Below are 26,637 nucleotides of genomic sequence, written 5' to 3'. Positions count from 1 at the left end.
CACTGTTTATCCTTTCCGGGCCCTGGTTTAAGATTGTTATGGTACTGTGCGGTGTAGCAATGGCTTATGAAATGATGAAATATCTGGTCACGACTTTAACCTGGTATTTGTACTCAGCACTGACGTCGACTCTATACTTTGGAACCCATATCTCGGAAACTATTAGCAATTACACCTATTGCCTGTTTTCGTTAGGGAGCCAATCTGTGAAGGGGACAGGGGAAGACATGTTTCCCTACCTGTTCACTCTCCCTTTCTCCTTCACCACCACTCTCTTATCCCCCGAGTTAGTTACGGTGGTTCTCCGAGATGTTGAATATCCTTGGGATACTCAGACCAGCCTGCTCTTGTTGTTATGTCTCCTGAATGCGCTTCAGATTTTGTGGAGGGTTAAACAACTACTTAGGAATCTCATCCGGAGATCTGTCTTGAGGCGGGGTAGTTGCGAGTGGCAGGGAGTGTGGGAGGATATGGGCAGGTTTCTAGAGCAGTGGTCACCTCCAGTGTTTTGGACATTCACCCCTGAACAACTGCAAAATCCTAAAAAGCTGGCAGAATGCTTGAAAAAAAGGTGTCATGACTCTGGCAGTTCCAAAGTGACACAAATCACTGTAGCGTGCTGGGGTCTGGCTTGTGCCTATCGAGCTGCAATTGATGTTATTAGCAACCTAGATCCAGCTCCAGCTCCAGCTCCTGCAGCTACTCCAGCTCCAGCTCCTGCAGCCGCTCCAGTTCCAGCTCCTGCAGCTACTCCAGCTGCAGCTCCTGTAGCCGCTCCAGCTCCTGCAGCCGCTCCAGTTCCAGCTCCTGCAGCTACTCCAGCTGCAGCTCCTGCAGCCGCTCCAGTTCCAGCTCCTGCAGCCGCTCCAGTTCCAGCTCCTGCAGCTACTCCAGCTCCAGCTCCTGCAGCCGTTCCAGTTCCAGCTCCTGCAGCCGCTCCAGCTCCTGCAGCCGCTCCAGCTCCAGCTCCTGCAGCTACTCCAGCTCCAGCTCCTGCAGCCGCTCCAGCTCCTGCAGCCGCTCCAGCTCCAGCTCCTGCAGCCGCTCCAGCTCCTGCAGCTGCCCCAGCTCCTGCAGCTGCTCCCACTCCTGTGGCTGGGTCAGAGAAACGAGCTGTAGCAGTGCAAGTTGACCCCGCAGAGGGTATCCCAACCCCTGTGGCAGACCCTGTGTCTGGGTCAGAGAAACGAGCTGTAGCAGTGCAAGTTGACCCCGCAGAGTGTATTCCAAGCCCTGTGGCAGACCCTGTGTCTGGGTCAGAGAAACGAGCTGTAGCAGTGCAAGTTGACCCCGCAGAGGGTATTCCAACCCCTGTGGCAGACCCTGTGGCTGGGTCAGAGAAACGAGCTGTAGCAGTGCAAGTTGCCCCTGTAGACAAGGTGAAAAAATGGTATAGAGGCTCAGGTCGTTTAAAACGCAGACAGTCTTCTGCTAAGTCTGGGCGAAGTGAAGACGAGGCTGGGCCATCAAAGGTGCAGGGGACTGAAGATGAGGATGAGGATGGCGAAAAATCAACAGTAACTACCCGGACTCCATACCAGCCATCAAAGGTGCAGGAGACTGAAGATGAGGATGAGGATGTCGGAAAATCAACAGTAACTACCCGGACTCTACACCGGCCATCAAAGGTGCAGAAGACTGAAGATGAGGATGAGGATGTCGGAAAATCAACAGTAATTACCCGGACTCTATACCAGCGTGAGCTACGAGATGTGCGAAAAGATTTTGGTCGCTGTATAGGCGAGCAGCTTGTCACCTGGCTGCTCCGGTGCTGGGACACGGGAGCCAATTATGTGGAATTGGAGGGCAAGGAAGCCAGGCGGCTGGGATCCCTTGCTAGGGACGCATGCATTGACAAAGCAATTGGAGATGGAGCACAATCTCGCAGCCTCTGGAGGCGTCTCCTGTCAGCTGTGAAGGAAAGGTATCTCTTCAAGGAAGAACTTGTATGTTTACCAAGCAAATGGACCACCATGGAGAAGGGAATTCAGTACCTGAGGGAATTGGCCGTACGGGAAGTAATTTATAAGGACCTAGATGACGCACAAACATCCGCAGATCCAGATGCAGTCCAGTGTACACCACCCATGTGGCGGAAGTTTGTACGGAGTGCCCCATCATCATATGCCAACTCATTGGCAATACTAGCCTGGAAAACGGAGGAGAATCCCACAGTGAATGAAGTGACTAAAATACTCCGGCAGTACGAAGGAAATCTCTCCTCTTCCCTAAAGGCCTGTGTCTCAGCTGTGGAGAAACTCTCTGAAGAGGTCCACCAACTTAAAGAGAATTTATCTTCCCCTCCACCTGAACGAACCAGTGTCCACCAGCTAAAAGAGAATGCTTTAGAGAAACTTTCTGAAAAGATCCACCAACTTGAAGAAAGATTATCTTCCCCTTCACCTGAACGAACCAGTGTCCACCAGCTAAAAGAGAATGCTTTGGAGAAACTTTCTGAAAAGATCCACCAACTTGAAGAAAGATTATCTTCCCCTTCACCTGAACGAACTAGTGTCCACCAGCTAAAAGAGAATACCTTGGAGAAACTTTCTGAAGAGATCCACCAACTTAAAGAGAGTTTATTTTCCTCCCCACCTGTACAAACCAGTGTCTCAGCTATTAGGGGTAAACGTTCATCTATGCAAGGAAGACAATATGGTGGGCACACACACCGCGCCACCCTGTGGTTTTACCTACGTGACCATGGAGAGGACATGAGAAAATGGGATGGAAAATCTACTGCGACCCTAGAGGCACGGGTACGTGAATTGCAAAGGAAAACAATTGGGAAAAAGGAGTTCTCTGAAAGGTTTGCTGCTCCAACTTCCAGCAGGCAGTCCTTTAAACACAGAAATGAAGATTCTGACCAGGACTAGAGGGGCCCTGCCTCCAGCCAGGGGGAGGAAAGGGACAATCGAGTTTATTGGACTGTGTGGATTCGATGGCCTGGCACGTCAGACGCACAGAAGTATAAGGCTTTGGTAGACACCGGTGCACAATGTACTCTAATGCCATCAAGCTATAAAGGGCCAGAGCCCATCTGTATTTATGGTGTGACGGGGGGATCCCAGCAGTTAACTGTATTGGAGGCTGAAGTGAGTCTAACCGGTAATGAGTGGCAAAAGCACCGTATTGTGACTGGCCCAGATGCTCCGTGCATCCTTGGCATAGACTATCTTAGAAGAGGATATTTCAAGGACCCAAAAGGGTTCCGCTGGGCTTTTGGCATAGCTGCTTTGGAGACAGAGGACATTAAACAGTTGTCTACCTTGCCTGGTCTCTCAGAGGACCCTTCTGTTGTGGGGTTGCTGAGGGTTGAAGAACAGCAAGTGCCGATCGCTACCACAACTGTGCACCGGCGGCAATATCGCACCAACCGAGACTCCCTGAGTCCCATCCATAAGCTAATTCGTCAACTGGAGAGCCAAGGAGTGATCAGCAAGACTCATTCACCTTTTAATAGTCCCATATGGCCAGTGCGAAAGTCTAATGGTGAGTGGAGACTAACAGTGGACTATCGTGGCCTGAACGAAGTCACGCCACCACTGAGTGCTGCAGTGCCGGACATGCTAGAACTCCAGTATGAACTGGAATCAAAGGCAGCCAAGTGGTATGCCACAATTGATATCGCTAATGCATTTTTCTCCATCCCTCTAGCAGCACAGTGCAGGCCACAGTTTGCTTTCACTTGGAGGGGAGTCCAATATACTTGGAATCGGCTGCCCCAGGGGTGGAAACACAGCCCTACCATTTGCCATGGACTGATCCAGTCTGCGCTGGAGCAGGGGGAAGCTCCTGAACACCTGCAGTACATCGATGACATCATTGTGTGGGGTGACACTGCAGAAGAAGTTTTCGAGAAAGGGAAGAAAATAGTCCAAATCCTTCTGAAGGCCGGTTTTGCCATAAAACAGAATAAAGTTAAAGGACCTGCACGAGAGATCCAGTTTTTAGGAATAAAATGGCAAGATGGACGCCGTCAAATCCCAATGGATGTGATCAACAAAATAACAGCTATGTCTCCACCAACTAGCAAAAAAGAAACACAAACTTTCCTAGGTGTCGTGGGGTTTTGGAGAATGCATATTCCAAATTACAGTCTGATTGTAAACCCGCTCTACCAAGTAACCCGTAAGAAGAATGCTTTTGAATGGGGCCCTGAGCAACGACAAGCCTTTGAACAAATTAAGCAGGAAATAGTTCATGCAGTAGCCCTCGGGCCAGTCCGAACAGGACCAGATGTAAAGAATGTGCTCTACACCGCAGCCGGAGAGAATGGTCCCACCTGGAGCCTCTGGCAGAAAGAACCTGGGGAAACTCGAGGTCGACCCCTGGGGTTTTGGAGTCGGGGATACAGAGGATCTGAAGCCCGCTATACTCCAACTGAAAAGGAGATATTGGCAGCATATGAAGGAGTTCGATCTGCTTCGGAAGTGGTCGGTACTGAAGCGCAGCTCCTCCTGGCACCCCGACTGCCGGTACTAGGCTGGATGTTCAAAGGAAGGGTCCCCTCTACGCATCATGCAACTGATGCTACATGGAGCAAGTGGGTTGCACTGATTACTCAGCGGGCTCGAATAGGAAACCCCAGTCGCCCAGGAATCTTGGAGGTGATTATGGACTGGCCAGAAGGCAAATACTTTGGGATATCACCAGAGGAGGAGGTGGTTCGTGCTGAAGAAGCCCCCCTGTACAACAAGCTACCGGAAAATGAGAAGAAATATGCCTTGTTCACTGACGGGTCCTGTCGTATTGTGGGAAAGCATCGGAGATGGAAAGCTGCTGTATGGAGTCCTACACGACGGGTTGCAGAAGCTGCTGAGGGAGAAGGTGAATCGAGTCAGTTTGCAGAAGTAAAAGCCATTCAGCTGGCTTTAGATATTGCTGAACGAGAAAAGTGGCCAGTTCTCTATCTCTATACTGATTCATGGATGGTAGCAAATGCCCTGTGGGGGTGGTTACAGCAATGGAAGCAGAACAACTGGCAGCGCAGGGGCAAGCCCATCTGGGCTGCGGCATTGTGGCAAGATATTGCTGCCCGGGTAGAGAACCTGGTTGTAAAGGTACGCCATGTAGATGCTCATGTGCCCAAGAATCGGGCTACTGAAGAACACCAAAACAACCAGCAGGTGGATCAGGCTGCTAAGATTGAAGTGGCTCAGGTGGACCTGGACTGGCAACATAAAGGTGAATTATTTATAGCCCGATGGGCCCATGACACCTCAGGCCATCAAGGTAGAGATGCAACCTACAGATGGGCTCGTGATCGAGGGGTGGACCTGACCATGGACACTATAGCACAGGTTATTCATGACTGTGAAACATGTGCTGCAATCAAGCAAGCCAAACGGTCAAAACCTCTTTGGTATGGAGGACGATGGCTGAAATATAAATATGGAGAGGCCTGGCAGATTGATTACATCACACTCCCTCAAACCCGCAACGGCAAGCGCCACGTACTTACAATGGTGGAAGCAACCACCGGATGGCTGGAAACATATCCTGTCCCCATGCCACCGCCCGGAACACTATCCTGGGCCTTGAAAAGCAAGTCTTATGGCGACATGGCACCCCAGAGAGAATTGAGTCAGACAACGGGACTCATTTCCGAAACAACCTTATAGACACTTGGGCCAAAGAACATGGTATTGAGTGGGTGTATCACATCCCCTATCATGCACCAGCCTCTGGAAAAGTTGAACGATACAATGGACTGTTGAAGACTACACTGAAAGCAATGGGTGCTGGGACATTCAAAAATTGGGATACACATTTGGCAAAGGCCACCTGGTTAGTCAATACCAGGGGATCTGCCAACCGAGCTGGACCTGCCCAATCAAACCTGTTACGCACTGTAGAAGGGGATAAAGTTCCTGTAGTGCACGTAAGAAACATGCTGGGTAAAACAGTCTGGGCTACTCCTGCCTCAGGAAAAGGCAAACCCATTCGTGGAATTGCTTTTGCTCAGGGACCTGGATGCACTTGGTGGGTAATGCAAAAGAATGGGGAGGTCCGGTGTGTACCTCAAGGGGATTTGATACTGGGTGAGAATAGCCCATGAGTTGAATTGTAGTAAGTTAATTATTATATAATAATGTATGTCATCACTACCATGATTGCTATATATCATAGATGAAAATGGTGATTAATTAGAATGTATTGGACAGAGTGTAACCTGAGCATGACATAAATGGTATGGAATAAGGGGTGGATATCTGTCCTGGTTCCAGTTAGGACAGAGTTAATGTTCCCTCATAGTAGCTGGTAGGGTGCTATGTTTTGGATTAGGATGAGAAGAGCGCTGATAACATGCTGATGTTTTAATTGTTGCAGAGCAGTGTTTACACCAGGCCAAGGACTTTTCGGCTTCTCGCTCTGTCCTGCCAGCGAGCAGGCTGGGGGTGCAGCAGGAGCTGGGAGGGGACAGACCCAGGACAGCTGACCCAAACTGGCCAAAGGGGTATTCCATACCATCTGACGTCATGCTAAACAATATATAGGGGTGGCTGGCCGGGGTGGGGGGGCCGGCTGCTCGGGAATAGGCTGGGCATCGGTCAGCGGGTGGTGAGCAATTGCATTGTGCATCACTTGTTTTCTTACACATTATTATTGTTAATACTATTACCATTATCACTATTATTATTATTATTGTTATTATTATTTTCCTGTCTTAATAAACTGTCTTTATCTCAACTCACAGGCTTCACTTTCCCGTTTCTCTCCCCCCATCCCAGAGAGGGAGGGGGGAGGGTGAGCGAACGGCTGTGTGGTGTTTAGCTGCCAGCCGGGTTAAACCACAACAATCCGATGTGTCAACTACCCTCAATTAAGAGCCACCAATATCACTAGTAACATAACTTCACCCTTCTGAAACAGTGAATTAAAAGCAGAGCAAAGAATAAATTTTGTTCTAAAAGTTGTCAGCATCAGCAGACTTGCGAAGTCACTCACACTACAGAAATAAGCAAACAAAATGACTTCAGACAGTGAGTGAACAAACTGAGGCATCCAGCTTAAGTAGAAGAGCTGTTAGTAACAGTCACAATATTGGTCCTAAAGGGAAGGGAAAGCGTTTATGAATAGCAGACATGAACAGAAGTGGTTCAGCAGAGACACAGGGCAGCATCTCCTGTCCACGATGCCAACCACAGCCTGTTTACATACATAGTCTAAGTGCTTGCATCTGGCTCTGAAGCTTAGGGAACCACTTCAATCAGCAGAGCACCCAGTGCAAGAAGGTCACAGCCCACAACTAAGGGGTTTTCAGTGTTACAAATGACTTGGGATGAAGGCAGTGGAGCAAACTAGGAGATAAAAGCCAAGGAGTTGTAGTTTGGACTCAGGAACTTTCAAGCATGAACACACATGAATTCCGTATCTTTGCTCAGTTAACACAAAGAATAGAAGCACACCTGACTGGAAAATACTCTTCCTAATACAGTCCTTACAGAAATCAGACATCTAGGAAAGATTCCACGTCTCCCTATCTACCTGAAGAAAGCATTTCCCACAGTTACTGAAGTGATGGAAATTTTGTGTTGAATTTATAGGGAAGCATCTATACAAACTACTGCCTCATACCTTATTAAAGGTTGCATCTGTTTCATATTAGTACAAGTTCAAGAGTTTGTTTCATTCATCTTTTCCTTCTGTCATTTGAAGGCACAAATTTAAATTTCCTCATTAAAAAGCAGGGTGGAGGATAGGGAATAAGCTTGGAGTCACTGATACTGCTACCGGAAGACATTACAGCTACCAAAATCGGAGTGAAGTACAAGACACTTCCATGTTCTTCCTATAAAAGTTCTTTTTTCCCCCCATTACTATCATGATTGCATTTTGTTTTAAACTGTTGAAGATACTTTTGCCATCTGTTTTTACCGTCACCAGCCGAAAGACAATTTGCAGTGAGAACTGTTTTCAGATTTACATCTCAAGGTGTTTGTAACAATACATTTTATACCTGGATAATACAATCCCCAAGACAGAAGTCTAATGGGCAGCACTGTATTTCTTTGCTAGGCATTTGCATAAGGCCCATCTTTGATATCTGAACTAATAAATTCAAGGAGTATGAATAAAAACAAATAAACCCTTTTAAGCATGCTAACCAATCAATTTTGTCATTACTAATGACAGGAGTCAGAAGCCAAAGCTACTCTGAAACACAGAGTGAATACAAAAATCACACGATTTAGCATGCGTTTCAGTTCTCTACAACAGATTAGCATATCTCATTGAAAAACAGGAAACAACACAGCTAGACAAGTCCTTTTCTTCTGTATACAAGCATGAAGTCCAGGTTAGTACCATCCATCTGATATCTGCTACCATTTAGTCATGTACATGATACGTACAGACAAGATAGGCAAGGCAGTAGTACATGACCTACTCTAAAACCAAATTCTGTGGAAATGCAGATGCACGGTATCTCCACAGAGCTGAAACTTGAACAGCCAACACCATTCTTGACACTCTTCTGATTCCTTCCCGCTCCCTGGGTGGCAACCCATTGACAGCTACCTAACCTTTCAAATGCTTTATTAACAGGAGCCTCACTGGCAAGTTAATTTATGCCACTCCATTCTAAAAAAAATTTAAAAAATTATAAGAAGAATTGGGACATCAAAAGTTAGCAACAGGCTTTGTTTCTTATGCATCTTTCTTTCTCCATTTTTTATTTTATACATTCGGGATACATTCCGAGCACACAGCCAGCACACTCACTGTTGGAGCCAAGGTACCAGACGACGTCGCCGTGTGATCTGTTCCATAATAAGGCACCTACAGAGCTCACAAGGGCCATGACCAGGAGAATACAGAACAAAACCAGGATCTGCACGTTGGTTACTTTCTCCACATTTGATCTCTTCAGAGGTGCTTTGGTTGAATTCTGAAAAGCAGCAAAGTCTGTTAATGTCTTGAACAATATCAAGTAGCAAAAGCAAATTCATTCTTCATTTTAGAGTCCGTTATAGAACTCATTGCTTCAACTCTATGTAGCTTGATATTGTATGCAAAGGCCAACAAGGTCCTAACAGCAGCCAATACTCCTAATGACTGCTAAATTGACAGAAGATTGGACAGGAGAAACATTCAGCTCTAAAGGTCTAGTACGCATCTTCTTGCTGTACATGCCATTGATGGTCAAAGGTGAACAGCACATACGTGTTTCTGGACTCTCCAAACACTCCCCATCACAGAAACATTAAGGTTGGAAAAGCCCTTCAAGATCATCTGGTCCAACCAGCCCCCTACCACCAATGTCACCCACTAAACCATGTCCCTAAGCACCACATCCAACCTTTCCTTGAACACCCCCAGGGACGGTGACTCATTAAGGCAATACAAACCGTAGTCTTACCCTAACTATCTCCAAGTGCTAAAATTCTAGGTAGTCTTTACCATCTCCTCCGTAGCTAAACCTCAGTTTTAAATGCTGTATAGCTAACGTTATAAGACACAATACAGTTAGTTTTGCTGACACAATGAAGTGTTTTGAGACATGTACCTCCGTAAGTTTTTATGCACATACCAGTGCAATAGCATCCTTGTACTCCTCAAGATTTTATTTAAACAAGTATGAGTCAAAACATTTCATGAATTCAAGTCTAAATACAGGCAGAATACAGGAAAGAACATTAGCTTCTAGAAGAACATAAGCCAAATCTTTAAAGGTATACCTGCATGAGTTTTGTATCATGTCCTGTATACACGACAATACCCAAGACCCACTGAGTGTTCCTCAGCTGTGCACCCCTCAGCAAGATCTGGTCTGGACCAACAGGAACTGGGCTGAAAAGCAAGAAATATGCATCTCTCAATTCTGGACAATGCTTTCAGGAAATAGTTAGCCTTTCAGCGTTACTCCCCCCTCTTCAAAACTCTTCAAAATAAGAAAAAAAAAAGTATTTTAACGCACTTATATTGCCCACAATCTTACATTATCCATGCAACACACAGTTCTCAGCGCTATTTTGAAACCCTAAGCACAGCAGAAGGTGGGTGATTCAAGGGAGCTGCTGTAATTGCCCAGAACTTGAGGCAGCTCTAAAGCCTACTCTGTGCTTCACTTTATTAGCCAAAGTCTCACACCCATTACAGAGAAGCATCACACTTGCAAACAGACAATCCATTCAAAGTACTCTATAACCTTACACATGTCATTTAAGAAACATTTTGGTAAAATTGCATTACCCATGAGATTTTTTCAAGCGACAAGCAAGTGATCTGACACTATTTTTCCATCTGTCACTATTCAGCTTACATGCCCAAGTGGTATACCTTTGGTGCAGGAAAACAAGTACAGCAAGACAAAACCTGTACGCTCCTGCTGACTCTTCAAGTCCTACTACTTATAGTATTGAATGTATATTCTCAGTTCTTTTCTTTCAAGAGTTGCAACAGATACAAGTCACACTGATAAGACTCCAGATTCTGGAATCATTTTCCTGTATATACCTGAACTTGGTACAGCCTTTGGCTCCTGTTGGACAGTAAAGGGTTCCAGTTTTCTCTCCATGTCTCCTGTAGTAGGACACCCCTAAAAATATAACCATTTCCTCTGCTCTTTCTTAAGTGTCTCTTTAGACTAAAAGAAGAGCTGATTCCAAAGAAGCCATGTCTCACTTAAAAAGCAGAAGACTCCACAGAAAGGCAGAACTGTGTCATCTTAAACTGGCAGATGCTCTGACTCACAGATGATAATTGTTTGCCTTATGCCCACCCCACCCAAAACAGGCATATAATCAATGTTGGAGATGAAAAGCATGCAGGAACTATTTCTCCCAACCAAATGAGTTTATGGCTCTGTTTTCAAGCTGGTACCTTTGACCATCTAAGCGCAAGTTCCCAGTGAAGTCATAGAGATGGCGGTTCGGCCCTTCGCATTCTATCCTTCCAGAGACTTTCATCAGTTCTTCTCTTGACTGGAGACTAGCAGTTTGAGACAATCCCTGCACAGACCAATGCAAGTGATGTTCTTGTCAAAAAATAATTAGAAAGCAAACTAGGGAAAAAAAAAAGTAATTTCTTCCAATAATTCAGATATCAAATTTGCTTGACTGTGGGGTTTTCTCATTTTGTGTTTTTAGATGAGTATTCAACAACTTTCCTGCAAAACTTAACTATTATGGACATATGTGAGCCTGCTTATATAGGATTTTCTTAAATTCCTCTACCAAAAAGCCTACACAATCTCTGTGATGAAGAGGAAATTCACACCCACAAAGCATGATGTTCACGTGTGCAGAAGGAAGTAGGATACAAGCAGCATGAACAAGCTTGGCGTTTCTCTCAAAGTATAGCTCTGCTGATGTATTACTGCTGCTAAATATAGTCCCTCTTAAGTGTAGTCTCTCCTAGCTCACTACAGCCGTTGTGCTCTGATCCTGCTCAAGGTTAATTACAAACCCACTATGCAACTATAACCTAACACATTGCCACTCCATCTCAGACTGCACTCATAAAACTCTATTGCTTTTCATCTGATCACTTCCACTTGCTAAGAGTGATCCATTTTTAAAGTTTCTCTTGCCAGAATTTGACTGCAGCACTGCAAGCCAGAACAAGGCTTTAAGAAGAAACCCTCCACAACCTTATTTTTGTATTTTAGGCACGTGTCCAGAAGCAAATAAAATCTGACAAGAACCCAAATCTGACCTATCGGGCTGACCCAGAACAGGAAACCACGTTTCCTCAAGCGTAGTAAACAAGCACGTGTACAGTTTTTAAAACTTTTTTTTTTTTATATATATTTCTACATATATTTATATATCAAAATCCTAATCCATACTCATTTTTCATATCTCTGGGAAAGAAGGCAAAGAGATTCTGAACTATTTCTAAACACCATAATGAACATGATTTTCTTCAACAAAACTAGAAATATCAAACTTAACTACTTACCACAAGCAGGGAACAAGTTAACTGAAGCATAATAAAAGGTTCCTGTGAGCACTCCAGAGGGAGAAGCAACAGACTGGCACATTTGACAGCAGAAATTGCATCTCTGACCACAACTGCAAGCCTTTTTTCTTTTTTTCTTTTTTTTTTGATAAATACACACTTTAGCATTTCAATTCTGCTTACTCTTTGGAAGCCCTGTGTATCAACACAACTTCTTGCTGAAGTTCTTTATATTAAATTAGTAAGAAATGCCTGGGTTTCCCAGTAAGATTAGTATTATCAAATAGTTACTTGATAAAAAAACTCATCCATCAATGGGCACAATTAGCTTCATATTTCACTCTCAGAGTTTCCGAGCACTAGCGGTGTTACTCTCTGCTTTAGTCTAAAAGACTTTCACCATCTCTCCAAAAATGGAGAAAAGTCTAAAAAAGTTTCAACTCAAAAAAAAAAAGCCATTATTGTATTCACAAAATCCTTTTACTTGAAAACTCCACCTTTGGGAAAAAATTATCATGGCTTAGGGAAAGCAAAAAGGCACCAATAGATAAAAGAAGACTCCATCACTACCTGAAAGTCCATTCCAAAAGCTATGTCAACAGATCTCATTTGGCAATGGAGTACAGAGCAGATACATAATATGTTCACAGTTTCTAGTTTGTAATGATAGCTCTGTAGCTTCTGCATCTCCAATAAATATGAATGCAAGAGCTGCAATTCATTCTCAGTACAAACCATCCACCAGGAAACCTATGCCAGGTTTCTCCCAGCTACAATGCCATATGCATCCAAGAATGGACACCTGAACACCTCAGGATTAGAGATGTGCTTGACTCAAAGAGACAAAGGAAAAAAATCTAAGTATTGGGAGTGTTTTACACTATTCTGACAGAAGTTACGGATATCATTAGCAAGCTGTAAGATTGGTAAAAGTAATCCCTGCACCTCAAGCAAAACACAGCCAAGGCCTGCCTGATTCCTCTTTGTAGGCTTGTGCTCCCCGCTTTCCTCTGGATTAGTTCCTTAGACTTGTAAATGAAACATTATTGCTTGGGTTTGTATCTGTCAGAAAAAAGGCTTACAGAAAACTGGAAAGAGATGCATATTTTGTTGTCTTTTTTATATATATATATGTATATGTGTATACATATATATTATTTTAAACAGTACTGGTATTGCTGTCATGCAAGCTACAGTCTGCCTTGCAACTAACACTAGTATCTAGAGGAAAAACAGCAAAGTTCACTTTGTTTTACCTGTCGTATTTTAAGATTCGTCTCCCCATCGAGATTAGCTGTTTCAATATAGCACATGGCTTGAGGTTCACTGTAAGGAGCACAACAAGATTGTCACTATTGAAAATTAATTACTTTTTATATACTACTTTTGCAGTGAAGTGGTCCATGATACATGTCTTCAATGCACTGCAGAAGAGAAAAATCAATACTGGTGGCACAGAACCATGAAAGAGCCAGCTAAAAGCACATATTTTTCACAAATGCCTTTGAATATGAATGCTCTTATGCATGAAATTATACAGAAAGACAGGTCTAAATCAGGTTATAAAGAATTTTACAAATCACAATTAACTTAGATGCCTGAAAAAAATATTTTACACTGTAGTCCGTAATATTGCTTTAGATTGCAAGAGCTATGGATAAATGAAATGCTAAATAATGAGGAGTGTAAGAAGTGGACACGCAACGGGATGAGTTGAGAGGTCGTGCCCTACACTATTGAGTTTTGTCTGTGAACCATGCACACTAAAGGTTGTAGCCACAGGACCACCTTAAAGTTGAGAAACTTCTGGAAGTACACCTGAAGTCACTGCTAAGCAGTGTTTATTTCCCCCCCTCTTTTAAAAAATCATAAAAGGTATGATAAGATCAAAGGCTGTGATCTGCATCTTCTAGAGATATTTCTTCCCTTACCAAAAGTGGCAAAAAGTCTTTCTCATAGTTCTGCAGCTTTGCTGTTAGACGAGGTCTTACCTACATCTAAAGTCGAAAATCTCTACATTGAACAACATTACCTTATTATAGGTGCTACCTAACACCAAATATTTCCTGACATACTAAAGATTTAAAACCTCTGTATGGCACCACCAAAACTGTTTTTACCACTGTCTTCTTGGGCTGTCAGGGAACATCAGTTTCATACCAGGACCCAAATCGTGTGCTCCTTCAGCTTATCACTACTCATGCTCTTGAGATGTTGCTATTTGCTTTCCAAAATAACCAATTACAGCAAACATAATTAGCAGAAGCATCAGCAACAAAAGGCTTCTTAGGAAACGTTTTGTTAAGAAATGGACAGGCACATATATAACAGTAAGTAGCTACATTTTTCCTCTTCATTGATAGTTTCTTCAAGAAGAAAGGTGCAGAAACTGTCTCTTACCTCCTCCTATATGACCAGCCTGAACCCAAACCCAAGAAAGTTATCTGAAAGTTCAATTTGATTCCAATTGCACCCATTAGAAACAGTTTATCCACTACAACTGAAGTGGTTAACCCATGAGGGAGAACTCTCACACGGCAATTGCTTGCATTTCCACAGAAATGTAGAAGTGTTTCCATACAAAGCTTTGTTTGGATTCAAATCACTTTATTTCTGCTTCACGTAAACTTATTCTGTATGTGAACTTCTTTGATGTCACCTTTCTTCTATGAAGCAAAAAAAGAATCAAGATAACAAACAATCATCTATTTCAACTCCGACATTCAGTTCAGACAGAAAGTCAACACACGCAAGCAAGAAACTCCCACCCATTCAGAGCATGCAATGCCTTCTGGTGAACTGAGGACACTTAACATTGTCGTTTAAAAGAATCATGGAAATAAAACCAATTGTATAGCAGAACTGCCATAGAAATTGCTATTTATTTCAAGCAAAGCATCTCCTAAAATCAAAATACTTTGGGTTTAATTCTTCAGTTATATGATTAGCAATGATAACAGGTTAGTAGAATAATATAGAACAAAAAGCTGACCCATGCAAGTTAAGGTACAAATCAGAAAGGTGTGGTTTTTGTGTTTTTTGTTTTGTATAATAAATTAAAGAAGTTCTAGCAGAACAAGTATTTCTCAATACTGAAACAAATTTATTTATGTCTAATTAACATGTAGCCTAATTAACTGCATGTGAAGGTTGACAACTGTTTATTATAAAAAGTGGTTTTGTTTTTATAAATACAACACTGTAAACCACGGAATGAAGATACCTAATGAATGAAGATTTCTACTTGGAAAAAAAAAGCGAGAACAAAAACTGCACTAGTGTCTCTTGTTCAAATCTCTCTCGCCTGTGTGCTTAGTGGTGTTGATTTGACCCCTTAAGCTGTCCAACAAAACATAGAAGATAGTGCAGCAGCTGAATACCATCCCAAATGCTTCCATGAATCACCAACCAGCCTTCATTTTTCACCATATCTGTTTAAAGTAAGTTGTCCCATATCCCACAAGGGGAAATGGGCAGTACTCATTTTGCTGTTGCTACCACACTAGGGATGATGCAACACGTGTATGGCCAAAAGACAACAAGCACATGAATGAAACCCAAAATCTATTCTGCTGGCTAGTTATTTAGATGCCAGCTGGGCTAGCCTTCTGAAATTATTGTTTGAATAGCTTTCGAAGAAATCTTTCCTGAGGGGCAAAAAAATATCCTGGAAATCCAATGGAATTAACTGGAAGAAAACTGATGTTTCCTTGATTAAATGGAGGGGTCCTCAGAAGGCCATAAAACAATTACCTGCATCAAGCTTGTGCAACCGATCTTCCATCTTCCAAACTCAGTGATACACTTGGTGCATTAGAAGTATGTAATACTACCAAGTCTTTAAGAAGCCTTCTTTCTTAAGAACCTATCAGCAATGATAAGGGAAGTAATTGCCTAGTAAAGCATGTTTTGACATTGCTGAAGTTTGATTTGAGATGTGGAGAAGACGTAGTGTCATCTGATGTCTGTTTTTATTACTAGCAAATACAGAGTTTAGAGCCCTCTGCACCTCAGTTCATCAGACATTTCCACACCCATTCAGGATACCTGGAAGATATAATGATCATGTCTGCTGGAAGATGCTGCCCATTGGTGACCTTCACAATATCGCCTACTGCTACCTGGTGAATCAGGGGCAGGAGTACAGTAGCATGGAAGAGAAAAACAAACAGTATGCTCGTCTGCAATGTTAGTTTGTTATTTTCCTTCACCCAAAAGAACATCATGCACAAAACAACTACAGACAGTGCTGCTGGAAGTTGGAGTACTTTTCACTGCAAATTTGAAAATCTAGTACCAAAACCTTCCCTTTTCTGAAGGCTAAGTAAGGTATTCTCTACAGAAAAAATAAATATATACTCTATTGAAGAGTGTAAAATTCTGTGGCTTATTTGTAGGAAAAGTGATTGGTTTATTCTATAATCCAGCTATTACACAAATCTGAGTTCATTTCTTTAAGTACAGTCTTATCTAACCCACAGAAAGATTTCTCCAGGTGAAAAAGTACCTTTACTTAAAGTTTACTTTCCTCAAGTGTTTCTCTTATTTTTTCTCCACATTACTTATGCACCTAAGTAATGCATAAGACACTGCTTGTATTAGTCCCTAGCAAGAAGCATATCGCCCCTACAGATAGAAAATATCAGCCAGTTCTTTCCTGGCCTATAGTCACTTGAGATTCGCAAAGTTATAATTTCTGGAGTACAGAAGACCTAACAGTTTCCAGCACCTGTAAAAGGTGTCACACATACTCGGTCCTTCTTACAAGTAAAGCCCCGTGCAACTCTCAAGACAGTAAGCCAGGACCACCTGAAGCATATCAGACTGTTGAGCATCCCATGTATTGCCCATTGAAATGGGCCTAAAATACTTGAACACATTAATTTATGAAAATTAAAACAGATGGCATGTTTGAACAGGGAAAGTCATTAGTCCTGTTTGGATCCCACTGAAAACAAATTCCCTTTTATTTCAGCACAAAAAATATCAGAAGTCTGTCTTAGAGTAAACATGTTGATAGCACAAAACAGTTCATCTCTAACAACATAGGCAAGCCTGGACAATATGCAGGTGCAAGACACAGACCAATTCGAGAAGTGCTTGAGAAGTCAAAGGGTATAAATAAGGGGGAAGGGGAAGGAACAACCACAGTTTGCAGGCTCAGCTTCAACTACTGTCGTTGCATTCAGTATCCTCATTATAAACAGGGCATCAAACAGCATGAACAAACACTACCATGAGGCTTCAGAATCCCCAGTAATCTTTAGTTTAGTTCTGTTATAGTCTAACACTTCAGCAGGATTGCATTTAGGTCTCCTGCGCTAAGTCTTATTTCCCAGAGGTTATAAAAGACTGTACTTTTCCTTAGTTTCCTTTATTAGTTAACAGAGCTAATTTTTTCTTAAAAGGGAATTAAGAGCCACAGTTAGATCACTGCATCCTGAAGGATTTCAGCAAGTTCTACCAATAAATCTCAGCAGGTCCCAGAAGAGGGCTTCTCACAACCTGGATTCAGCATGCTGCAGGGCTTCTCCTCCTTACTTGAGCAAACACCTTACTAATTAGCCTCTAAACAGAAGAACTTTTGAGCACAGATATCAATATAAGCCTGTTAGACTTCTCTGAGAAGTACAACATTGCAGTGAAAGTTCCTCTCTAGACATGGACAGAGAACAAAATACTATTTGTACCCTGAGGCATATTAACTATCAAGAATACTTAGAACAGTTCATCAGCATTTGTCTGAAACGTAGTACTAAAATTTTTAGGTTGGTACTCGGTGCCTTGCTCATGGCCATTTTCATTATTATAACTTAGAGGATCCCTCCCACCCCAGGTCACAGGAAATTCTCACGCAAGGCATGGTAACTCTAGGCCTCTTACTTTATTCCAGCAAGAAAAAATTGTGAACACTTTCTCCTACCCCTAATTTTATTTACCTCTTTCCATATAATGTTCTGCCACATCCCATTTCTTAGAACTGCAAAGAAAATTTAAAGTTAGATCAGAATAAATAACCAAGACACAGACAAATTTCAAAAACGACAGCAGCAGCAGGGAACATTGACTGGAGTCAGAACTAGCACACAAATCAGAAAAATACTTTTCAGAAGTTTGGACCACGTTTTGTCCAAAGCTGTAGACACATGCATTGAAGAAAGGATAGGATTCTCTTAACGTTTACATGCTATCAGTTATCACCTGATAGGAAATAGCTGGTGGCCTGACTTCTTCTTGGCATTTCATTTGCAGAAGGTGGACGTCATTACTCACTCCTTAAATAAAAGGGCGCTACTGCTCATCATCAATCAGTACTAGGAAATATCTTCACCGTATCAGGCTTTTGTTTGTTTTGCTTCTCTCCTATTCCCTTGGATTTCACTCCATTTTCACTCTGATCCACCTAGCCTCACTACCACCTCATTCCATCATACAGGGCTTAGACTTAAGTGTCAAGCAGACCCAAAAACCTACCAAAAAGCAAAGACCAACTTTGACAGAAGTAGCATCTTAAGTTTTGACCCTAGTCAAAGCTGAAAGGGATAGGGGTGTGGGGCTTGGCGGGGGGAGCAAGGAACTGAAACAGGCCTTAGCTTCTGTAGTGCCCAGGTCCTACGGTGTCTTAACACACACATTGATCATCTACTCGGGAACACTGTCCACCCAGTAGCTCTTCAGGTACTCTGCATTTACTTTATACATCCCTAACCTAAACAGTAATGTCAAATATATCTATATATGCCCGGCCATTGTCAGGTAACCAAGGCCGGTCCAGCTCTGAGCACATCACGTACACCTAAATAAGACCAAACCCTTCACTGAAAGCAGCTGCAGCCAGTTTTTAAAGAGGTTCAGAAATGCAGTGTGCAACAGATTAAGGTTGAAGAGCCTGGCCCCCTATTTGAGGTGTGAACAATTTTCTCCTCAGTCTTACGCAATTCACACACGTAGCTCATTTGAAGAGCACACCAAAGTCCCCAGAAGGTACAATTCAACCAGATACAGCCTCAACTGTCCAACCCAGACTATGCAATTTTGAAAAAAAAACAGTTGACAAACTTTTACAGCCTCGGTGGGTTTTAAACAGTCAGGGCAGTGTTCTGGAGAAGAAGAAAATTGCTTGGTTTTCAGGAAGGGGCTGAGCATTGTCTACCATTGGACAACCTTGAAGTTATATCAGCTTTTAAATTCTGAAAGTTTCATACCCCCACTTCTCACTCCCAAGTGTGACACTGTCAGCATCAATCTGAAACCCTTTGTAAGGTTTGGTGCTAACACACCTAGTCCAAAAAGACATTCACTCACTGCCGTTATGACAGTTTAAGCAACAGCATTGTTTAAAAAAAAAAAAAAAAATGTGTTCTGGTATTCCATATTTGCACTTCAAATATTTAAAATTTAGCCTTACCTACTGTTTTCTTTTTATTCACTGCACTGTCTGCCTTATGCCTTTTCTGCAAGGAAAAACATTTCATTATACTTCATTACATTTCATTAGATTCTGAAACTACTAGAGCTAGAAACAGGACAGACCACAAGAGGATACACCGGGTCCTTTTTGCCTGTGTGATAGTTTTGAAAAAAGCCACGTTGATCATCTAAATCCAAATAGTTTATAAAAGAAAATAACATGGCTTTAGACAACAGTCAACAACATGTTGAAAATCAGACCAAAACCTGGATCAACAGCAAAAAACTTAAGTCTCCAAAACTGTTTTTTAGGAGAGAAAAAAAGCAAAAGTAGTAGTGAGCGACAGTGTATTTAGATGACAGTTGTAGTATACGTGCTATGTGTTTAAACTATTTTTTAAGTTATTCATCGGAACTTTGAAAAGCAAAAAGATCCTACTATAAAGAGTATCTAAGGAACTTAACACAGATTTTCTCCAAAACAGTTTGCTTTACGTTGAAATGGATTATTTGTTTTTATTATTATTTATTTTTAATCTCCAGTCTTCAAGACCAACTAAAAAGCCCACACAACTGTCAGGAATCTACAGTGCTACTAAAATAACACTGGCCTTCTAGCCAGGCCTTTCTAATGAAAGCACTTGTAAGCAAGTTTGAATAAGTATAAAGAATCATTCCAGTTTTCACTAAGTTGCTTCCATACAACTTCCTTGATTGCCATTTAGCTGTAACGAAAAACACTTAATTTATCTCAGTGTGCTACAGAAATTCTAGTAGAGTCAGCATCTTTGAAAATTAAATGGTACTTTGCCATCATTCATCATTTGAATCGACTTAGAAATGCACAGCTTTATGGCATTTTATGGCTTTTTGAAGCACCTCATTTGTTGTTAGCACAGATTCCCCATATCATAATCCATACTCACATAGTCTTCTATGATTTCTTTGATGCCAGCAACAGTTAAAATAAATAGCAATGGCACCAAGGTGGTATATCTTCCTGTTGGAGAGACATCTGGAATTTGCTGTGAACAGAGGGAAAAGAGAGACCCATTCTATGTTAAAAATAAGTTTCTAGTAAATTTATCATTTTATGCAATTATTTCAGCAGAGAGATGGTAGAGCTTAAATTCTTATTTCTGCGTGACTGACATCCAAATTCAGTAGGCAAACTATCCTCAAAGATCTGAAGAAACTACTACTATTAAATTAGATGATGAAGTTGTTGTACAGGCCTTTTATTTTGTTTCTCCTGACTTAAGGAAAGCATTCAACCGATGTTTATCACTGATTCAAAGTGAAAACCTGGACTATCTAAACAACCAGCAGTTTCACACGAATCCACACATGCTATTTCCACAGAATCACAGGATCGTCTAGGTTGGAAGAGACCTCCAAAATCACCTCGTTCAACCTCTGACCTAACACTAACAAGTCCTTCACTAAACCATATCACTAAGCTCTACGTCTAAACGTCTTTTGAAGACCTCCAGGGATGGTGACTCAACCACTTCCCTGGGCAGCCCATTCCAATGCCTAACAACCCTTTCAGTAAAGAAGTTCTTCCTAATATCCAACCTAAACCTCCCCTGGCGCAACTTTAGCCCATTCCCCCTCGTCCTGTCACCAGGCACGTGGGAGAATAGACCAATCCCCACCTTGCTACAGCCTCCTTTCCAGTACGGTCAATAACTCCATATTTTGTGATAGTACTTGTTTCCATTTATTAATAATATAGCTATCTTGATTTTCAGAATTATGTTGAAAAAATATCTATAGTACCCTCTAATTTCAACTATTAAGTACATACCTCCTTAATATTACTATTTGATATATGCTTAGAACATACAAGCATAAGGATTCAAGTTATTTTGTAACTGTAATGCAGTAAAAGTTCAGTAAAACAATAAAACTATACCTGCAGTAAGGCAATGAAGAGGAAGAATGCATTTGCAGCTTTTCTTATCTGCTCATACAGGAATCGAGGTAGAAAAGTCACCACGCTGTACTTGGCTGTGCTGCAGGTTAAAAGATTTTGATTTTAGGACTTCATCTGAACATCATACAGGAATTATGACCAAAAAAAATCAAGTAGGTTTCTGAAGCCATTGTTAGAAAACGGTTTAAATCTCATACAGTAAAGACGAGTATAGAATACGAAGGAATAAAGTTGTCTGTGTTATAAGAAAGAACTGTACAGAACAAGAGGTATCATACAAAGCCAGAAGGCTGACAGTCCCCCTTTAATCAGTTGAACCTTTATAACTGGAAAAACCATCATATAACTTGCTATCTGTCCAAACTCCAGTACCATGAAGAGGCAGCCTTTCAGCTCAGGTTAAAGCACCTGAGCGCTTACCCCCTGGTAATTACAATCCATAACCTGGATTGTAATATTGGGGTAGGCAGAGTTAAACAACATTAAAATGAGAAATTCTACAGTGCTATTTTTGAACTGCCTCTTTTCCTAGCTCAGGACCATCCTAAGTTCAGTTATGAACAATATTCCATAATAACAATACACACTTTTTCAGAATAAGCTTTTCTTTTTCCACAAGTAGTGGGTTTTGTTCGTTTTTTAAAAAGGTAAAAGAAAAGTATCCTGCACTAACTGGTCTCTAAGCTATGCAACTACTCATCCTCCTCACACCAAACCCAGCTATGGCTGTTACAGAAAGCATGACTACAATTTCAGGAAGAGTGGCCAAGATGACAAGAAAGTCTAATCACTGAATTTTTAAATGAGTTATATAAACCACACCCAAGTTGTCAAATTACCAAAAAACAGCTTAAAAGAGATCAAAACTATTATATGCAAGCCCTTGCTCTCTGAACATGATTTACTCCGTGATCTAAACACTTTCTTGACATAGGTTCTGCAGCATGAATTTTCTTGCGCTGTCTGAGCAAGTATGAGAAAGAGTCAATCCAGCAGCACACAGGATTCCACTATATGAAGAGAAAAATACATACTTTTTACAGTTAAAAAAGCAAGTCCGACTTATTTGCTATGGAATTACCACAGCACCTTCCCTCCCTTATCTACTGGGCATTAGCATGAGCTGGAACTTGAAAAACCAAGTGCTCGCAGCTATAGTACAGCTGTCTTCCCCCAGACACTGAACGTAATCCCTGCAAGAGCCAGACAACCAGTGACAGACAGTTTTTTTCAGTTTTTCAATTTTTAAAATAAAGGTTGTTTATGTTTCCAGGGAACGGAGAACTGAAAGAAAATCCTCCTTTCATGAAAGGAGAAATTGTTTCCCGAAGCACCGCTAACACAGCTCCTCAAACACAGAAAAGATGCTGTTTTATTGAAGCTTCCCAAGTCAAGAGCACCTTCCCAGTAAGCATGACCCTCTTTGTGAAATGTTTTGCTGATTCTCTTGCACCTTTAAGCCTCTCAGAGTAATTGAAACCCATGGCACTACCGCTCACACATCATGAAACAAAACCAAATGCTTTGTCTACACGATCTGCCTTTCACAACTGATTCCTATGCACAGAACTTACTATAACCTTGATCAACAGGAAATTAAGTACAGCACGAATCTCTTACGTTTATCTTTGTACGTACAAGGTTAGAGAAGGGCATTCTCCAAAACGTATCTATTTGCTTGAACCATTTTCTCCCACTTGGCTTTTCCCAGCCCCAGCTCCGAGTCATTTAATGAGACTCTGCTGCACCTTCCAGAACAAAACAGTGACAGGAGACGTGACAGCATCATCTGTTCAAGAAGCTCTGCGTTGGACACTGGAGTACAATTAGTGGGGGAGCAGGAGTTAAAGTGACGAGATACAAACAACCAAGATCCTATCTTACTAGGCTGTGGGAGCTGTATTTCAATTTTATGGTTTCCTCTTTAAGCGACCCTGGCTAGGCCTGATGCAAACTCATTATTACTTCAATTGGATCTCCTAAAAAAAAAAAAGGCATACATACAGCACACGTAACAGCATTTCTAACACTACAGGCTGTAGACATCCTGTTGATACTACTGCTCTGCAGAGTCCTATATTAAATGCTCCAAGTGTTATTTTACAGAAATCTCAGGGGGACAGGTTTCAACACAGATTACCCAAAATGAACTGAATCAAAGCCTGCATCCGCATTTAAACATATTAAGCAGGACGTTTATGCCTTTGAAATGCTATTAGTCATTTCCAGCAGTAAGATTTTTTTTTCCCACTTGATGTTACATTCACTTGGTCCCAAGTGTAACAGCCCTCCTATAACACAGAATATAATTAAACACATTTCAGTAGTACCTTGTGCCTTTAAAAAATGGTTTAATTAAGTTAATAGTTTAGACCTACCCCACAAGTGAATTCCCCTAGCTGTACTAATGAGAAGTCAGGAACTGGCAGATTTCAAAAAGACACCTCAAATTCCCCCTTACAACTCCAGGCCACCGAGCCAGCAAAACTGCACGATATGCCACAGAAACATGTATTTATAACAAAATGGCATGCCCATAGCATTTGCTATGATTATATTAAAGCAGGAATTTGTCTGATTGCAATCAAGCTGTAACATTTATTAGCGACATTCTACCATTTTCCAACTTCCACAGCTAACAGCTCCAAACTGCATTCCTATTCTCACGATTGAGCTGATGAAAACATAATAAAGCTTTTTTGAAATAACTTAATACACAGCAGCAAGTTCTTCCATTTGTGTGCTTTGTTACTTAAGTAACATGGCAAACACCTGCAAAAAATAGGTATGGCTCTAATTAGCAGTGCACATTCAGCATTACCACACAGACCAGGAACAGTAATCGTGTATTTATAAAAAGTAGGTGCGTTATTATTCAGAAAAAGTTTCTCATGAAAGGCTAACTAATGCATCTGCTCGGCTTACAGTATGATTGGGTGAACTGGGCTCTGAAGAGGAGCTCTCTAAAAGACAAATACAATGCTTGCAAATAAAAAATGCTTTTTGCTCCCTCCCGAAGGGATACGTGTTGTCCTGGTTTCGGCTAGGATAGAGTTACTTTTCCTCATAGAAGCTGCTGTGGTGCTGTCTTTTGTATTTAGGCTGAGAATAATGTTGATAACACAGGGATGTTTTAGTTGTTGCAGAGCAGCGCTCACACAGACCAAGCACTGTTCAGCTCCTGGTGCTGCCCTGCCAGCGAGGTACCTGGGGGCGCACAGGGAGCTGGGAGGGGACAGCCAGGAGCTGGCCCAGCCTGGCCAAAGGGACATCCCATGCCGTGTGGTGTCACACTGAATGATAAATATAGGGTGGCTGGCCAGAGGGAGGGCAGGACCACTGCTTGGGAATGGGCTGGGCATCAGTCAGCAGGTGGTGAGCAGTTAACTGCATCACTTTGCTTTGTACTTATTATTGTTATTAGTACTGTAATTATTATTATTTCTCCTCTTTTTCTGTCCTGTTAAGCTGTCTTTATCCCAGCCCACAAGCTTTTACTTTCCCCTCCTTCCCCCTCGATTCTCTGCCCCATCCCAGTGGGAGGGCCGGCTTATCCCACAGCACCTGCAGGTGACTGCAGCACAACCAAAGCTCAGGCAGAGAAATTAAAACCTATGTGTGAACAGGTAGAGAATTCGGGCAGCTCCTTTGCAGCACGTTTTTGGTTGCCAAAGCTAAGTACCTGCAGAGGCCGGCCCTCTGACCAGCCCCTGTGGGTGCCACCTTACCTTGCAAGCTGCTCTGGGAGCTGGGTGCCAGGCACAGCAGGCCTGCAGCTCGCCCCACGGCTGTGGCAGGGGGAGGAGGGGAGCACAGGCAGGAAACCAAGTAACAAAGCAGCATTTCCTAAAGCAGCAGCTGTTAGCTCTGCACACCTTGCTTACCTACGGGGCTGCACGGTTAAACAGGTGTACAAACATTGGAAGAGATCTCTCTCTTTGATAGCTGCAACTTAATTCATGCCAGTTACGTTTCGAGTCACACCACTGTGCGAACTGGGACAAACACCACCAAGCCCTGTCAGAGGAGTTTGGATACACATCAGCTGAAAGTCTGGCCCCACTTCCTAGCAAAAAATGCAGAGATTTCTCTAAAAGGCAGCCATTGTATAATTAAAAAAAAAAAAAGTGTCATTCTTAACTCACTACCATACCTTAACTCACTATCACGCTACAGGAAAATACCAGTGATTAGGTGTTTTGATAGCATCCACGTGAAAAGCAGCAAGCAGCGAGCTGAGAAACTTGGTGGCAGTTTCCTGGTGTGTTCACCTGATTAACAACGCTGCCAGGCAGCACGCCGGCTAGGTGGCTGCAAGTCTAGATGTCCTGAACAAGCAGCTGCACGTGTGTGACAGCGAATCAATAAGATCATCTAACTCCTTGTACACACAGAAGACTATTTTGATCATGAAACTGACTGAAGAGAAAAAAAAATGTTTACAAATTCCTGAAATGAGAGATCAAAGGCTTATAAGGAACAGCTACTTGCAAGCCCATGCAATGAGTTTTGGTTGACTGGAAGGTAGGCCCTTAACAACCAGCGTCGGTTTGTTACAGCAGAGAAGTTTCTCTCTGACCAAACGCAGCTCCTGGTCTCATGGAAGAGCCTCACTCTGCCAGGTGGATCCTTGAGGCTGAAGATCCCGCCGGGAGGAGTTTCACTGCGCTGTTACCATGGCCTGTACACTTCCATCAGCTAAGAAAAGGGTGTGTGGTGCTCAAATACTCTTGACAGTTTGAGACAGCCTCAGGTCAGAATAGGGGAGTAACAGCAGCCCTGAAGTGCAAGACTTGAATCCTACAGCTGTCACTGCTTAAAGCCGAAGTGCCTCACCAGAGCAAGGCAAAGAACCAAAAGCCGCCACATCTGACCTGGGGTGACCACTGTCCGTACTCCAAGCAGCTGTTTTGTTTCCACCTTTTTCTGCTCTCCCCAACTGTTTCCCTATGGTTACGCTGACAGCTTGCACACAGAAGTTCACGTGCTGCCCCAAGACAAAGCGGGTCACAAAGCAGGTCAGGCCTTTGTTTAAAGGACATTCTTGCACCCAGCCCTCAAAGATTTTCCAACAAAGCCACTGCAACGTTGTACAAGAGGAATAAATCTGTGCTCCTGAATTACCTACACTGATGAAGGTGATTAGGAATATTCAGATGTATTCAAATGAATCCATTTGAACAATCTCCCCTGCAAGTCAGCTTCCCCCCCTGCTTTTTGTGGGCTAGCATGGTTTGGGTCTGTGGCAATGAAGCACTCAAGTTCTGCTGAAGAGCAGGTCACTTCCAGTTAAATGCAAGCCCTCACACACAACAGGATAAAAAAAGCAGCAGAGAGCTGCCAGCTGGGCAACTGACCGCTGTGTTCAACAGTGCTTCACA

The 26,637-nt window shown here is 42.5% G+C and overlaps 1 protein-coding gene across 10 annotated transcripts in view; it reads right to left on the bottom strand.

Moving 5' to 3' along the window:
- The window catches only part of ATP8A2 (ATPase phospholipid transporting 8A2), a 330,601-nt gene that overhangs the window by 258,823 nt on the left and 45,141 nt on the right, over positions 1 to 26,637 (bottom strand). For 9 of the 10 annotated variants that reach the window (XM_066989757.1, XM_066989758.1, XM_048072745.2 and 6 more), the window contains 9 exons: positions 21,236 to 21,335; positions 20,244 to 20,342; positions 19,316 to 19,361; positions 17,847 to 17,887; positions 15,955 to 16,028; positions 13,164 to 13,233; positions 10,828 to 10,955; positions 9,684 to 9,795; positions 8,728 to 8,893 (listed from right to left, as the gene is read on the bottom strand). In XM_066989757.1, coding sequence (XP_066845858.1) covers positions 8,728 to 8,893; positions 9,684 to 9,795; positions 10,828 to 10,955; positions 13,164 to 13,233; positions 15,955 to 16,028; positions 17,847 to 17,887; positions 19,316 to 19,361; positions 20,244 to 20,342; positions 21,236 to 21,335 — 836 coding nt within the window. Of the gene's footprint in view, positions 1 to 8,727; positions 8,894 to 9,683; positions 9,796 to 10,827; positions 10,956 to 13,163; positions 13,234 to 15,954; positions 16,029 to 17,846; positions 17,888 to 19,315; positions 19,362 to 20,243; positions 20,343 to 21,235; positions 21,336 to 26,637 lie in introns of those variants that run through there. The other variant, XM_048072749.2, reaches the window with a different exon arrangement.

The sequence above is a fragment of the Anser cygnoides genome, chromosome 1, assembly GCF_040182565.1.
Source record: "Anser cygnoides isolate HZ-2024a breed goose chromosome 1, Taihu_goose_T2T_genome, whole genome shotgun sequence".
In the NCBI taxonomy this organism is placed as follows: Eukaryota; Metazoa; Chordata; class Aves; order Anseriformes; family Anatidae; genus Anser; species Anser cygnoides.
Note: the sequence above shows the minus strand (reverse complement) of the source record. Positions and strands in the feature narration are given on the sequence as shown.